Here is a 15,746-nt window from a genome sequence, read left to right as displayed (position 1 = left end):
CTGAGGAGTACTTCACCGAGGAGGCCCGCAGCAGAGCCTTCGGGTCCTGATATGGAGAGGCCTCTGGGAGCGCAACAGGCCCTAGCGCTGTCTTAGGCCTACCTGGAGCTGGCGGTGGTGACGAACAGCTTCACAGGGTGAGCATCTCCACTCGCACCCCGCAACGCCAGCCCAGCGCCCCCAGCACCCCGAAAACAGCTCCCGGCACTCAGAGACCCAGGGAACGTTTGAAGTAATTTTATTCGAAAATAGGAAAACAAAGAATATGGAGCAGGGAGGGCCATCCTAGATAGAAATGCTGTTCTCAATCAGCACGGGGTCCAAGTAGTAGTAGGGGACAGCGAGGCACTTGTTGCGCTGTCGGATGTTGTGCGAGATCTGGGACAGGCGCTGGCGGAAGGCCTCCATGCTCCGCCGCGGGACCTCCTCCACAAAGTGAATGTCTGGGAAGTGGCCCAGGGGCCGCTGAGGACACAGAACCCGGGGCAGGGATGAAGCCAGACCACCCCCCCCCCCACCAACCCACAGCCTAGCACCTTCCTTTCAGCCGCTGCCCACTGCAAACTCCCAGCCCCTTGACAGCTCCAATTATCCTTGCCCTCCCCAACCCCCAGGCTGCCCATGCTCAGAGTCCCCGGGCCCCACGCCGCACCTTGTCATCAGGTTCGCGACTGAGGGTCCAGAGTACCAAGAGCACGATGCAAGTGGTCTTCACATCCGGCAACGTGTCCATGTAGGTCTCCAACGTGGTCAGCCCCTTGGCCTGCATCGGAGGGTTCCGCATGGAAGATGGGAAGTTGGGCATCCAGGCGGTGTACTCCAACTGGAGATGAGGTACAGGGGTTCAGAGAGTACCCCAACAATTCCCACTCACCAGGCTCTGATCCCTCTCTCCCATAACGCCTGCCCCAGGGGACTGAGAATGGGCTGGGTTGGTTTAGACTGGTGGTGCTGGAGCCGTTGGATATTGGGGCTGGGTTGGGGGTGTAGTTGGGGTGGATCTGAGTTAAGCTGAAAGGATTTCAGCTGAGACTGGAGTTGAATCAGGGGTTCAGACAAATTGAGGCTGGACCAGAGATAAAGGCTGAGGTAGGGTTTAAGGTTGGGGCTAAGGCTAAATTTAGGAAGTCTGGGACTAGGGTTGGGGCTGGTGAGCACAGGTACCTGGCCCGTGTTGACAGCTGCGTGCCGGGCAGAGCAGGTGTACATGACGATGGTGACATATCGGATCAGCTCAGGCACCGTTCGCAAGCAAGTGGGGAAGCCTGAGGGGTGGATGGACCAAGCAGTGTCAGTCCTGCCCTAGTCCTGGGCGTCCAGCAGAGGGCGCCTGCAAGCCCAGGTCACACTCTTGCCAACACTCCAAGCTCCACAACTCCTTCTCCCCAAGTCCGTGTGACAAGGCTGGGGGAGGGGCTTGACTGGCCTTGGCTAGTTGTGCTCACACCTAAATTGAGGCCCTTGGATCTCTCTTCCAGCTCCCCTAGGAAGTGGAGAGGCTTCTCTCCTTGGGAAGAGTCCTGTTGTGACTCAGCACAACACCCCAACACACACTCTCCCCACCTCCTTTGAGACTTTTTCTCACTCCAGATAAATTTCTCAGTAGCCTGGCCCTCTCCCTCACACCTGTTCCCAACTAAGCTGCTGGCTTCTTTCTGATCATACCAGGTGAGCAGCCAGCCCTGGTTGTTATAGCTACCCCATAACAAAAGACCCACGCATTCAAAACAGACTCAGTATTTTCTTCCCAAAGGCCCCCTTCAAGGCCCTCAGCTCAAAGAATGACACACACCATCCAACCAACTGCAAAAGCCCTAAACCTGAGAGTCACCCCTCCACCTCTCACCCTACCTAACCCCCAAACCAATCACCAAGTTTCGTCATTTCTAGCTCTCAGCTAGCTTTGGAATTCTCTGTGTCCCCACCACCCTCATTTTAATCAAGTCCCCATCACCTCCCTCCTGGACACCATACCAGTTTCCTAAACTCTCCTGACCAGCACTGCAGCCTGATATTTTAACATAACATCTGATCTCCTTGTAAAACCCCTTGATGGGCCCCTTTGGTTCCAAGGGTAATTCCAAACTCCTCATCTGCCTGGCAGCCTGGCCCTACTTCAGGAGCCTGAGCACCTCCACCCTCAGCTCTAGTTGCAGGGAACTGGATCCCAGGAAGCAACTCCCAGAATTCACTATGCTGCTTCTAGCTTTTGGACCTTTCCACATGCAGCTCCCAATCAGCAACTCCATCTCCTCCACCCGCCACAAGCCCTTGTCAGTCATCTCATAGCTAACCTCATCTGGCAGATCTTAGGTGTTAACCAAGAAGTCTGATCTCAGCTAGATCTTAGCTTACTGTTCCCCACTCCCTGTCTCTGCCAGCCCAACCCTAGCTGGGTTAGAAACCTTCCCTGGGCTTCTCTAGCCCCTCCTCAGCTTTGCCCAAACTGTCCCAATTCTGCTATAACACACTGCTCATTCATTGAGTGAAACACCTCCAGCCCCAGGCATCAAACACCTTGAGGGTGGGCACCTGCCTCTGTCTTTTTCCCTTTTGTCCCCTCAGTAAGCAGCCCAGCATTACACTATAGATGCTCCCTAAATATTTACTGAGTGTGTGCCCAAGTAGCATGACCTCAGGACACCTCCCACCCCTTTCCTGGAGCTTGCCGATTCGATTCTCCCTTTACCTCCTCAGCCTCCAGCATACTTTTTCCTGTTAGAACTCACGCCCCATTTCTCAGTCCACAGAGGCCCCTTTCGGTCTCTGCAGAGATGACTTAGCACCTGAGTTCAGACAGGAGCCAAAGGCCAAAGATCATCCCCGAGATGCCACTGCTCCAGGGTCCAGGGCAGGTCCCTGTGAAAATCCTAGATAGCCCTTTGGTATCCTTTGGCCCACAAGATTTGTCTGGCCCAGAAGTAGGAGGGCCCTAGTGGAGCTTCCTGGGAACCACACCTTGGCCAGTCCCCACTGGGCTCTCAGGCCCGTACCTGAGCTCTCACGCCCTAGGAGGCACTCCTTGAATATCTCCTGCACCCAGGACTGCAATTCCGGGTCACCCTCCACCGCTGCGTCATTCGGGTAATAATAGGTGATGATCTCTGTCACATACCTGATCAAGGGGACAGGGCCTCAGTTTAGAACCTCATCTCTCCCTCCCCCTCCTTCCATAATCATGCTTCCCACCTCCCGCAGGTCATTCTGGCCTTAGCTGGCTCAGACCTACAGGGAGGCAAGTCCTTCAGGAAGGAGGTAGAGAAGGTGGGTTGGCAAGGTCAGAAGACACTCACGTGATCCCCAATATAGATCAACGAGGCCCCCAGGCAGCTCAGAGCCCAGAAGGGGGCTGTCCCGCAAAGGAGGGCTGGAGTCCAAAACAAGGAAGAGGCCCTGTGGGCCTAAGGAGCAGGTGTATGATGGACAGAGAGCCCAGACCCCATCCGCAAGGCCAAGCTCCCGTAGGACGTCCAAGTTCGGGTTCTTAAAAGCTCCCACACCCCCTTCTGCAGCCCAGGATCTCCACCCTAAGTGCCGTCACTGCTGTCCCCACCTCACCTCTCCATTGCGTCCCATACTGCCAAGCTGTCATCGCGGAAATAATACCCAGGCAGGTCCTGGACACCACGCTCCACAAAGTCATTGGGGACATAGAGACTGTCGTAGGTGAGCTCAGACAGAGCCCGCACCATCACCTCAGCAAAGCCCTCTAGGCCCAGGGACATGGCCTGTGGGGGAGGGAGGAGAGCCCAGAGCTAGATGGCATCCCTGCAGGCCCTGCCCCCTGAGGACCACACCACGGCAGGCCCTCTGCCTCTGCACCATTCTAGTCCCAGCGCCCACTCTAACCAGTCCCCTCTCTGCCCCCCGCCCCAAGATCCAAAAGCAAGTGGGGAGTCCTGCTTTTAGTCTAACTGCAAAGACCCAAAGAAAGCAAGTTTCTTGTTGGGGCTGGGGGCAGAAGTCTTACCCTGGCAGAGAGGCCCCCCTCGTTGAGGAGGAGGGCCCGCCCGATGCTGTTGATCTGGACCGTGAAGCGGGTGTGGGGAATGAGGAGCTGGGCGGGAAAGCAAGGAGGACAAGACAGGACTGAGAATGCCCCCAGAGGACCTCAGCATCCCCATTTCTGCAACATCAGACCCCTGGCTTTGGAAAGTCCCCTCCCTAAGTCCTCTCTGGGGTGAGTCCCCAGATCCTCCCAGGGCTTACAAGGCAGTGAGGTGGGGCCCCTTCCCCCCAAGCCCACACCTTGTATAGGGGGTGGCACATGGGCAGTTGCCTCAACAGGGCCAGGCAGAAGGCCTCAGCGATGAGGTGAGTCTCCAGCAGGTGGGAGATGGCCTCGTGACTGTAGAACTCAGCGTAGCGCACCCACGTCTTGGCCAGCAGCCAGTCCCACTCAGAATCGCTGGGCAGGAAGATGGGGCAATCGGGTCCAGGGGTCTGGCTCAGCTGGGGGCAGGGAAAGAAGGAGGGTTAGGTGGAGCATAGAGACCCTCACACACAAAAGCTGCCCCTCCAGGAAAGAGGCAGAAGGAAATTCGAGGAGGTAAAAACCACACCCACTGTACTGCAGTTCCCTTTGGTCCCCTGAGCACACCATGACATTCCTTCCCATCTTTGCTTTTGCTGCGCTCTCTGCCTGTACTTTCGCCCAGTATCTGTCTCCACCTGGCAGCTTCCACTCATTCTTTGAGATGCAGCTTTTAAAAAGCCGTTCTTCCCTCATCCCCAAGGCTGCCACATTCAGTTTTGCAGGCTGTGCACTGTACAAGGGCAAGGGTGCCTAGCCCACGGGTGATGGGGGGCTGTTACTAAAATCCAGCCTACACTGCTCCAGTAATAAACCAGAAGCATTAGGACATGGTTGATAGCCCCAGAGGGGCATCACAATGCTTGTGGGGACCTCTGATAAGGGAATACTTCAATTTCCTCTCCTGCCAGACAGCAGCTAAGTCTGAGTAGCTCAGTACTCCCAGCAGAGGCCTGGTCTACAGTAGAGGTCATTTTTTTTTTCAAGTAAATGCATGAATGAAGTCAAGGAGACAAGCTCAAGCCACCAAGCCCCCCCTCTGGTCACCATGTACATGTGACCATGAGCTTACCACAGGGACCCAAGTTCATGCATGGGTGTATAGAAACAATGATAACGCGGATGTGCCCGTTATCATAGGGATACGCATATTCTCACACCAGGCTTACACACAGGGCCACACCCAAAGGTCACCCCCTAGTCTCACCATGGCCACACACACAGATTGGGACATGCATTAGCATAGGTGGACTCAGATTCACACAGAGGGGCACACACTCCTGTGGACACACAACTTCTGCACAGACACACATGCACAGGACATAGAGTGTACACACGGGCTCACATGCTCACATAGGTGCATGCACACACACAGAGGAACATTCATGGGCTCAGAGGGGCTCTGCCCTGGCATCACGCCCACACAGCAGCCCCCACTGCACCCCACACACCTGGATGGCGATGGGCATCATGTTGCCCTGGGGGTTGAAGTACAGCAGGCAGAGTGGGGCGCAGTGGTGCTGCTTCTGGCCATTGAGCTCCACGGTGGGGATGCCCTCCAGGATGCGGTAGTCTGCCAGGTAAATGTTCCCCTTCTGCAGGGGAGCCACAGTGGGAAGGCAGGCTGGCACCAACATGGGGCACGTGACCCACACCTTGTGTGCGGAGTGCACTGGACTCAGAGTTCGGTGGTTGGACAGGGCTGGGGAAGTGGGGCACGTGGGCATGGGTGGGACTCAGGTGGGTCTCAGGAGACACAAGGATGTTTAAGAAGGAGGCCGGGAGGCCGGCCAGGACCTCTGCCAGAGAGGGACTCACTTCTAGCTCTGCTTGCAGGCATGTTCCCTCATCCAGGAATGGGGCCACCATGTCGTCTGTGACAGGGAACTTGTCTGGGATCCTTGTACATCGGCATATGAGTCCTGGGTTGATGCCATTGAGGTACTGGTACCCAAAGAAGGTGTCCTCTGCCCAGTGCTCAGCCACATACTCTAGGGGGATGGTGCAGATGCATCACAACGTGATCCAGCCCCACCCAGGGACACAGAGACATGGGAAAGAAAAAGACCATAGACACCAAGAGGACTCAGAGAGGAAAACTAAGCCCTCATCTTTGTCTTGAGTAGCTGGAGGGGCCCAGGACAACGCTTTGAGAAGCCCCAGGAGGGTGTACACACCTGACTCTGGATTGCTTTCTTGGTCACTAAGCCCACTGACCCCACATGAGGGGCCTGCCTCTTACACCAGAGACCACCTGGATGCCCCTTGTTTGATTTGGGATGCTCCACCCCATACCAGAGATGACAGTCTTGTTGGCAGGGAATATTTTCTTAATGTCCTTTAGTCTCTTCCATGAACGTTTTGAGTCTACCAGGCCCCGGAGTTTGAATGCCAGTGACCTAGGAGGTGGGATGCCAGAGGAAGGTGGTCAGAGAGGCTGCCAGGTATGCTGGGACAGGTGGCAGAGCTGCCTACCCACTGAGGTCTTTGGGTCCCAGGGTCTCTTGAGTCTCAAAGTCCCAAAGTCTTTGTGCATCTAGGTCTCTGAGTGTCAAGTCTCAGGTCTTCTACACTCTATCTGCCTCCCATTGCCTCCCTGGCCATTCCAACTCTGAGACTGTCCTGGAGGTAGACATGGAACAGCGGGGAGGGACAGTCCCCAGAGCCTTCACTCTCCCCTCACTACAGCCACTCACATGGGCCCCAGGCGGAAGAAGAAGGAGGCAGTCTTGACAAAAGAGAAACGGAGGTTTGAGTTCAGGAACTTGGTGGCCTTGATGTTGATGAGAATCGGGAATCCTGGAATATAACCATTCCACCTGCAGGGAGAAGCATGGGTTGGGGCTTGGCACCTGGGGCTTAGGGGGCAGAGGCTCAGAGGGCAGCCATGGGAGGGGTCCAGCAGAGCCTCGGGTCCTTACTCAGGCCGGTTGGGGTTACGGAACCTCCGGACAGGAGGGTGGTAACTGGGAATGTGCACATAGTTGGGCAGCCCAGGTACAAAGACTCTCCAACTGCAAGAACAAGCCAAGATGGTGAGCCCTGATGTCTAGGTACCATCCTAGGGCACAGGGGGCCAGAGACCACACTGGCCCCTGACTTCCCATGAGCCCTGCAGGTCCCCCAGACCCTGCCGCCCTCCCCCTCACTGGTAGAAGTCCTGCTTGGCTCTGATCTCTTCTTGTCTGTGTTCCAGAAGGATGGGGAGTGAGTCATCCGCCATTGTCTTTCCTGTAGGGAAACCAAGGAGGATGCTCAAGCACTGACCCCCTTTTCTGCCTGCTCCTGCCCACTTTAGAGAGCAGGAGTTTGGCTTGTAGCCCCCAGGGTGAGCTAAGGGGTGCGTGGCTAAGGATGGGGAAGGCCCACTCTGGAAGACAGAAGGTGCGTCCCCTGCCAATAATAGTGGACCCCATCCCTACTCTATCCTCAAGTTGGGCTCTGCTGCTGGGGAAAGTGCCTCTTCTAGGCACTAGTGAACTATATTAATAACTGACAGTTGTGGAAGACTCACTAGGTATCAGGCACTTCCTTAAAACTGCCCTTGTGTTAATGATTCAAGCCAGACAAGAACAACTTTATGAGGCGAGTCACTAATTATTATAGGTCCCCAGCCCTCTCCTGCAATTCCGAAATACAAAAGGCTGTGGAAATCCAAGTTTGTTTCATAACAAATTCATTGGTGAGCCAAGCGTGCTCTAAATTTACCTGAGGCTAGATACAGTATGTAACTCGCTTGGTTTCATTTTTCAGTTTTCGATGAGAGATATTAGTGTGTTGAATGGGGAATACCAAGAGGTGGATATGTGGTACATCTGTATACATGACAGGCTGAGTATCCCTAATCCAAAAATCCAAAATCTGAAATGCTCCAAAAATCTGAAACTTTTTAAGTGCCAACATGAGACAAGTGGAAAGTTCCACACTGCCCCCGTGTGGTGGGTCACAGTTAAAATGCTGAAGCACTTAAAATATTGTATAAAATTACCTTCAGTCCTTGTGTATAAAGTGTGTGTATGTATGTGTGTGTGTGTATACACACACATACACACACAATGAATTAGACGTTTAAACTTTGGTCCTTTCCTTAAAATATCTCAAATGTTCCAAATTTTTTAAAAAGTCTGAAATCTGAAACACTTTAGGTCCCAAGCATTTCAGATAAGGGATACTCAACCTGCATGTAGATGAATGGAGGAGATAAATATGCATATGGGTATATTTATACACATTTTGTATGTATCTATTATATACACACATATGAACATATTCACGTGTGCAGCCTCAAAAGTAAACCCAAATTTCAAAACGCCCCTGGCCCCAACAGTTTCAACAAAAGGACTATATTGTTGTTCCCATTTTACAAGGATAAAAGAGTGACTATCGTGCAAGAAAAAAGCAGTCAAGCTGGGATTTGGTGCAAAGTAGACTGTTCTGACCTCCCCCTCTCCCCCAAGTAACACCCACAATAGTTGTTCCTGATATTCCTTTATTTCATTGGATTCTCTCATCAACCCTATGGTTAGCTCCATTTTACAGATGAGGGTCCCAAAGCTTAGAAGAATGTGAAAATGTACCCAAATGTCCTGAGAATAAATGGTGGCACTGAGATGGACATCCAAATCCAAGCCTATCTTTCTCCAGCATTCTGACTGCTTGTCCCCATGCTAGTTTGTGCACATCCCTATCATTTCCCCTCAAGGTCCTCACTTTGCCACTCTGTCCATCCTCCATCTGCCTCAGCTCATGCTACATTCTGAGTGGATGTCGCCCCCTGGGGTGGTATAACCCAGAACCCCAACTTGGCTTTGTCCCAGGGCGGGAGCCTCACTCCTTCGAGGGCCGAACAGGTGACTCAAGTCTCCCTGCCCTGGTGTTGCATGGCAGCCACCCTACCCAACCCCATTCTTGCACAGCCACCAAGTGTCACCCTGCCCGTCCCCTGCTTCCATGCCACACAGACCTATCACCGTGGGAAGGCACTTCTGCATCTCTGCTGAGACTCTTTCTTTGGCAGCCCCACCCTTCCCCAGGCCTCCCTTAGCCCCTGCCTCTCCTTTCCCCAGCTTAGTCCCTGTTCTCTCCCTGCCCCCCCCCCTCGGGAAAAGACTCCAGAACAGAAATATGAAAAAGAAGAGAAGGATGGGACTCCCCTGGTCCTCAAAGCTGTCCTCCCTTCCACATTTCTCAAGGAAAGCTAGCAGAGGCTTGGGGTAGAGCCAAGAGGATTACAGAGGATAAACCTCCAGTCTTCATGTTGTAGCCACATATAGGCAGCTGACCCAGTCAGATGGAGGATTCTGGCAAGGGTTGATGCATGGAGCTCAGGCACTCAGATCCTGTCCCTGTCCCATGGGAGCAACCACAAACAAACAGCAAACAGCAAGGCAGTATTGACCCACTGCCAGGAGAAGCTGACAGTTTGCACCAAAATCTGAAATCCTCCAAAATTTGAAACTTTTTAAGTGCCAACATGATACAAGCGGAAAATTCCACACTACCCTCGTGGAACCTCCTAGAGGGGTGGATGGGCCCTTAGTGGCGGTTTTTGGAATAACAATGAGTCCTGTTAGAGAAATAAAGTATCCTCTAGGGCAACAGAATAGCCCTCAGTCTAAAAAATGTTCATAGGGCTGGGGATGTAGCTCAATGGTAGAGCATTCGCCTAGTATTTGTAAGGCCCTGGGTTTCATCCCCAGCAGTTGGGAGGAATCATATATATATATATAAAATCAAGATCATATACAAGGCCCTGGTGCCCTGGGGAGCTGTTGAAGTAACAGGGCTTCTGAATGGAGCAAGAAGGCTACAGCTGGAATATTGGGGTTACTTATCAGAGTAACAGGGCATCTTGTTGTCATAACAGAATCCTACTGGAGAATCAGGATTTTGGGGGTTGCAGGACTTACTCTCTGGCATAATAGACAGGAAATCCTGCAAGAGTGCTGAGCAGCCTGGGCACAGAGTAGAAAGGGGTCATTTCAGGATGGCTGGGCACCCTGCAGGATTCAAAGTGAGGCTGGGAGCAGTGAGAGGAAGCATGATTTGGAAATGCTCTCTGCTGCCTGTCTCTGGGATGCTGAGGGTGACCCCTGGGCCTCATGTATCTTAGTTCTGCCAGAATGCAGTCCCAAGCTGAGCCCAGAGCAGCAGTAGTAATTTATGACAGTAGTAGGAGATCTCAGGAGTCCCTGCTGCCTGATTGGCTTGATGGGAGCCCAGGGTGACCATGCTGGGGTGGTCAGGCTGAAGTGACGGCCCTCCCGGCAAGGGGTGAGGTGATGTGGGCTCACCTGTGGCCTCCCTAAGTGCCAAGGTCTCATAGCCATCCATCCATTGGTAGGCAGGGAAGTGGTAGACACGGCCATTGGGTGCACAGATCTGCACGTAGTTGCAGTACCAGGGGTCCTTGGGGAAGAAGGAGTAGCGTTCTTTGTGCAGACGGATGATGATGAGCTCCCCCAAGTCTTGTTGGCACTGGACAGTGTACTCATCCACCTGGGCAGGACACAGGCCTCACTGAGCATACTGGACTGGACTCTGGTTCCTCCAGCCTCCCATTGAATTGGCCCCTAAACCAAGCTCTGCTCATGCTGTTCACTTTCTGGACTGCAGTGGCAGAGAGATGGGACATGGACCCAATCTTTAGGCTCTCCTCTAACTCCTCCAATTTAACTATCCATTTACCCTGGGCGAGGCCTTTTCATCCCTCCCTCCCCAGTTCCCAAAGTCCTATCCTCCTCTCCCATCCCCTTTCCTAGTCATCTGAAGCTTCAGGGACCACACAGAGCCCCAGGAGCAGTCCAAGAGGGACTGGGACTTCCTAAACCTCTTACAATCCTAGATTGGAGAGAGATGGTCCAGCCAGCCCTTCTCATACTTCTCCATGAAGATGTGGGAATTCAGAAATCACCCCAAAGATAGAGGGACCAATCAGATCACACAGTAGCCTTTGGCTGGGCCTGACTCAAAATCAGGTGTGAGAGCCCGCAAAGAGTGACTTCCATCATGGGGCAAGCAGGTCCCCACTGGACAAGCTGGTCTGATGCCATTTTAAGTCACAGAGAATCCAATGCAAATTGAAGCTAGTTATGATGTAACTTGGTTTAGGAAGAGTGAGTTAGAAGGGGAGAGGGAGGGGGAGGGGAAGAGAGGCCATGGGAAGGGATGGGGTGGGAGAGAGTGACAGAAGAGAGAGAGAGGAAGAGAGATGAGGTGAGAGGATTGGAAATTGGATGAGAGAGATAGGAGATGAGGGAGCAGAGGAGATAGAGCCCAGAGACCAGCAAGGTGGGAAGGGTCAGGAGACGTGTGGGTGAGGCATCCAGAGCCACCTAGGAACCCACAGCCTTCAGAGCTGAGCCTCGATTCTGCAGCCTCTCCTGGTCAAGCAGTGTCCCTGGCTCTCTTCCGCACTCCTCCATCCCTCCTGGGCCACAAGCACTCACCGCCCCCGTGGCAAAGTCTCTCCCAAAGTGGTTCAGCAGCTGCTTATGGCTCTCTCCTTGGGTCCCCACGATGGTCAGCGAGATGGAGTCCAGGGTTCCCGACAAGAAGTCAGTGCCTGTGGCCACCTTCACCTTGTAGGTGGCCATGGATATTCTTCAGGAGTCAAGAGGGGACTCAATCCTGGACACTGTGTGGAGGTCCCAGGCACAGAGAGGAGTGGACAAGGCCAGCCTCTGTTAGCAGAGTGACTAGACAGCAGGAACCACTGGCTCACGGGAGCTGCCCTTGGCGGGCTGGGATGTGAGCTGCTCCGGGTGGAGCGAGCTGGTGACAGTGAGCAGGCGTCTGGGCTCTAGCCCAGTGGGTGCTGGCGGGGAGGAACTGCGGGTAGGGCGCTGGGCCTGCCTCTGAGAGGGCGGATGGAAGGAGGCTCAAGGAGCCTTCAGGGTGTGGGAGCCAGTCCAGCCTGAGCCAGGGCCCCAGGGAAGTTGGGGGGAGGGGGTGGGGTGGAGCCCCCAGATCTTTATCAGACTAATGAGCTCCTTCCTCCTGCTTGCCCCCATTGGCTGCCAGGTACCCCTGCTGAGCAGCACCTTGGGTAGAGGTGACCTGTATTGGAGGGGAGAGGGAGTGGAACAAACTTGACATTCAGATGATCTGCTATGGAAAATGAGTCCATCCTTCAACCCTAGGGCCCATAGTTCATGACAAGTTGGTGTTAAAGCCCAGGCCCAGGGACCACATAGGTGCAGAACAGCTCTTGATATGCTACAAGAAGAAATGATGGCAGGTCAGAGAGGGGGTATGTGTTGCTTCCTTTGAGGTCAGGATGAGCTGAGGAGGGACTGGGGTTGAATATACAATTAGAAGACAATCCAATTGAAATTTGGGGCACAGGAATAAATCTAAAGGGCTGGGATGGAGCTCAATAATATAGCCTTTGCCTGGCCAGCATGAGCCCCAAATTCGATCAAAAGAAAGAAAGAAAGAAAGAAAGAAAGAAAGAAAGAAAGAAAGAAAGAAAGAAAGGAAGGAAGGAAGGAAGGAAGGAAGGAAGGAAGGAAGGAAGGAAGGAAGGAAGGGAAAGAGAGAGAAAGAGAAAGAAAGAAAGAGAGAGAAAGAAAGAAAGAAAGAGAGAGAGAAAGAAAGAGGAAAAGAAAAGAAAAAAGAAAGAGGAAAAGAAAAGAAAAAAGAAAGAAAGAAAGAGGAAAAGAAAAGAAAGAAAGAAAGAAAGAAAGAAAAGAAAAGAAAGAAAAAGAATTAAACTAAAGTTCTTGCAACCTCAGTGCCCTAGGAGACTGAGGCAGGAGGATCGCAAGTTCAAGGCCAGCCTGGACAAAACAATGAAATCCCACCTCCAAACAAAGCAAAAATAGAATTAGGCTACATTGTGGATGGATCCCACAAAGATCATCTGGAAAGAAAGCAGCCAGGTATTCTCTCAACACCAAGTTCCAGAAGAGGTAAAACTAAACACATCTTACACAAGTCAGATTAATGAGTATCTCTGGAATGGGGGAACACGTAGGCAGCTGGACGTGTTCTCTCTCTCCATCTGGGTGATATATAGGGCACTCAATGCATTTTTACTATATCTGTGTTATCTTTTGATTTTATAAAGGATACACCCTTACCAGAAAAAAAAAAAAATCAAAGAACAAAGCTAAGAATGGGAAGCCCGAATGAGGGATAGTCTCCAAGGGAATTGTGTTTGTCAAGAACCAGACCCCTCCTTCCTTCCTTCCACAGATGTATATTGAGCAGGATTAACGCCATGTTGTAGGTACTGCAGATACAAAGAAGAAAGTAAGTAACCAGGCATTGAGGTGCATGCTTGGCATCGCAGCTTCTCAGGAGGCTCAGGCAGAGGACAGAAAGTTCGAGGACAGCCTGAGCAATGTAGTGAGACGCTGTCTCAAAATAAAGTTTAAAAATGCAAGGGTGGGGAGGTAGCTCAGGGACAAAGCATGTGACTACCATGAACAAGGCCCTGGGTTCAGTCCTCAGTATTGCAAAAATGAAGAAGAAATGAAAGATACATGGAGCTTCGCTCTAATTCTGAATATTAAGTGCTCTGAAGAAAATAAACCCCAGGGTCGGGACCCTCATGGGACTGGTTTCTGATAGAACCCCAGCAGCCACAGTCATAAGGGAGGGGATGGGGTCATCCCCTGAGATAGGGAAGAGTCATCAGAACTAAGATGGGAGCAGCTGAGAGGGTCCAAGTTCTACTTTCGGCAGATGGTATTTGGGATCCAGGGAGAGTGAGGAGAGAGTCACGTTCCTGTCCCCTTTTTTCGGACCTGCCCTCTTTCCTTCCGCCTCCCAGGGGCAGCTCCTGCCAACAGGAAACGCCAGCCCTGGTTTCCTCCCTGGTGGCACCCACCTGTCACCATCAAGGGAAGGTCATGCAGTTCCCAGGCTGAGTTAGGGCTGAAGAGGGTTGGGATTCCAAGATGGAGAGAAGTTTCCTGTAGGTTTGGGTGTTGAAAGAAGAATAGGGATGAGACTGCAATTCGGGTTTCATTTAGGAATAGGGATGTGGTTGGAGTTAAGTATTAAGACAATCTTCTCAAGACCCCAAAATGCACATGTCATCCCTACCCTGCCCCAAGCCAGATCAAACCTAGCTGTGACTCTTCTTGCCTTTGGGATAATACGATGTGCCTTTCATTCATTCATCAGCAGATGCTAACTGAGCCCCTACAGTGTGCACACCACTTGCCAGACCCAGAGAATACAACATAACTAAAACAAGCCCCTGAACTCCTGGAGTTTGTATCCTAGTGAGGGAAATAGACAATAGTACTTAATAGTCAAATAAATTAAATAGTATGTTAAATGGTGACAAGGGACAAAGAGAAAAACAAAGCAGAGAACAATTATGTAAGTACAAGGGTGTAACTCAGTGGTAGAGTGTTTGCCTAGCATGCCAAGACGCCTGGATTTGATCCCTAGTGCCAAAAATATAAAAAAGAAGAGAGAGAGAGAGAGAGAGAGAGAGTGTAGGGTGGCAATTTTAGATATAGAGTGGCCAGGAATGAAATTTTTGAATAAAGACAAAGGAAGTGAGATTTGCTTCTTCCTACATTTGGGGCTTTGCACATGCTTTTCCCTACTACTTCTTGAACTCATTTAAAGCCTCTTCTTCTTTCTGATCTTAACTTAATCATTACTTTTCCAAGGAAGGCCAAATTTAACTATTAGAGGCTCTCATATCTCTATAGCTAATATCTTTGATTGATGTCTATTTTATCTACTAGATGAGACTGTCCATAATCTGGTTTGTTTTTTTTCCCATCTCATGGAATAGTACCTGTACCTTGGAGACTCTTTTTTTCATTGTAGATGGATACGATAACTTTATTTTATTTATTTATTTTTTTAATGGGGTGCTGAAGATCTAACCCAGTGCCTCACATACACCAGGCAAGCACTCTACCACTGAGCTACAACCACAGCCCCCTTGGAGATTCTTGAAACATAATTCTTTTTTTTTTTCTTTTTTGGTGCTGGGAATTGAACCCAGGGGCACTTTACCACTGAACTACACTCCCTAGTCCTTCCTTCCTTTCTTCCTTCCTTTCTTTCTAATATTGAGATACAGTCTCCCTAAGTTGCTGAGGCTGGCCTTGAATTTATGATGCTTTTGTCTCAGCCTCCCAAATTGCTGAGATTACAGGTACATGCCACCACATTCAGCTCTTGAAACATGATTCTTAATGGTTGGGGGCGGGGGAGTAGTGATAGGAACAATTAAGGTTAGGGACTGAATCATGGATGGGTTCAGAATTCAGGTGAAGATTCAGAGAGGAGAGCTGGATTGGGCTAAGGGTGATTGTACCGGAAGTGATGTGAGCCAAGGAGATGGAGGGAGGGAAGGAAGAAACATGAAGATGAGGGTTATACTTAAGTTCTGGCTGGCTGGCAGGCTTTCCCATTCCCCTGGCACAATGCAGTCCTGGGTTGAGGTCAGGAGCTGCCAGGCTGGTCAGGCCTGCCCTCCTGGGCTTTACTCAGTCACCCTGATGACTCTTGGGGGGTGCTGGGAAACTGATTATGCAAATTTTCACATCAAGAGACAAATCACATGCAAATTCTCCTTATCCTGGAGACTGTGCCTCCAGGGGGCTGCTAAAGTATAGTGAAGAGCAGATTGTTGAAGAGGAAATATTAGAGCTCAGGGACTTGGGAAACAGTACTGCCGGGCCCCTCTGGGATGCAGGGTCCAGGGGCATTTGGAAGGATAGACCCACCCTTAACC

At 51.6% G+C, this 15,746-nt stretch overlaps 1 protein-coding gene across 1 annotated transcript; it reads right to left on the bottom strand.

The window, feature by feature from the left end:
- Positions 1 to 285: 285 nt before the first annotated feature.
- Positions 286 to 11,628, bottom strand: ALOX12B (arachidonate 12-lipoxygenase, 12R type; the record flags this gene model as incomplete). The annotated part of the gene is made up of 15 exons (XM_081271797.1): positions 286 to 465; positions 653 to 823; positions 1,165 to 1,265; positions 2,994 to 3,115; positions 3,559 to 3,728; positions 3,971 to 4,057; positions 4,249 to 4,452; positions 5,485 to 5,628; positions 5,852 to 6,024; positions 6,329 to 6,432; positions 6,730 to 6,852; positions 6,955 to 7,047; positions 7,183 to 7,264; positions 10,327 to 10,531; positions 11,482 to 11,628. 15 exons carry the CDS (start codon positions 11,626 to 11,628, stop codon positions 286 to 288), a joined length of 2,106 nt encoding a protein of 701 aa, XP_081127923.1.
- Positions 11,629 to 15,746: the final 4,118 nt, after the last annotated feature.

Source organism: Spermophilus citellus (assembly GCF_964194105.1).
Source record: "Spermophilus citellus genome assembly, chromosome: 17".
NCBI lineage: Eukaryota > Metazoa > Chordata > Mammalia > Rodentia > Sciuridae > Spermophilus > Spermophilus citellus.
The sequence above is the reverse complement of the archived record's forward strand: the minus strand, read 5'-3'. Positions and strand labels throughout refer to the sequence as shown.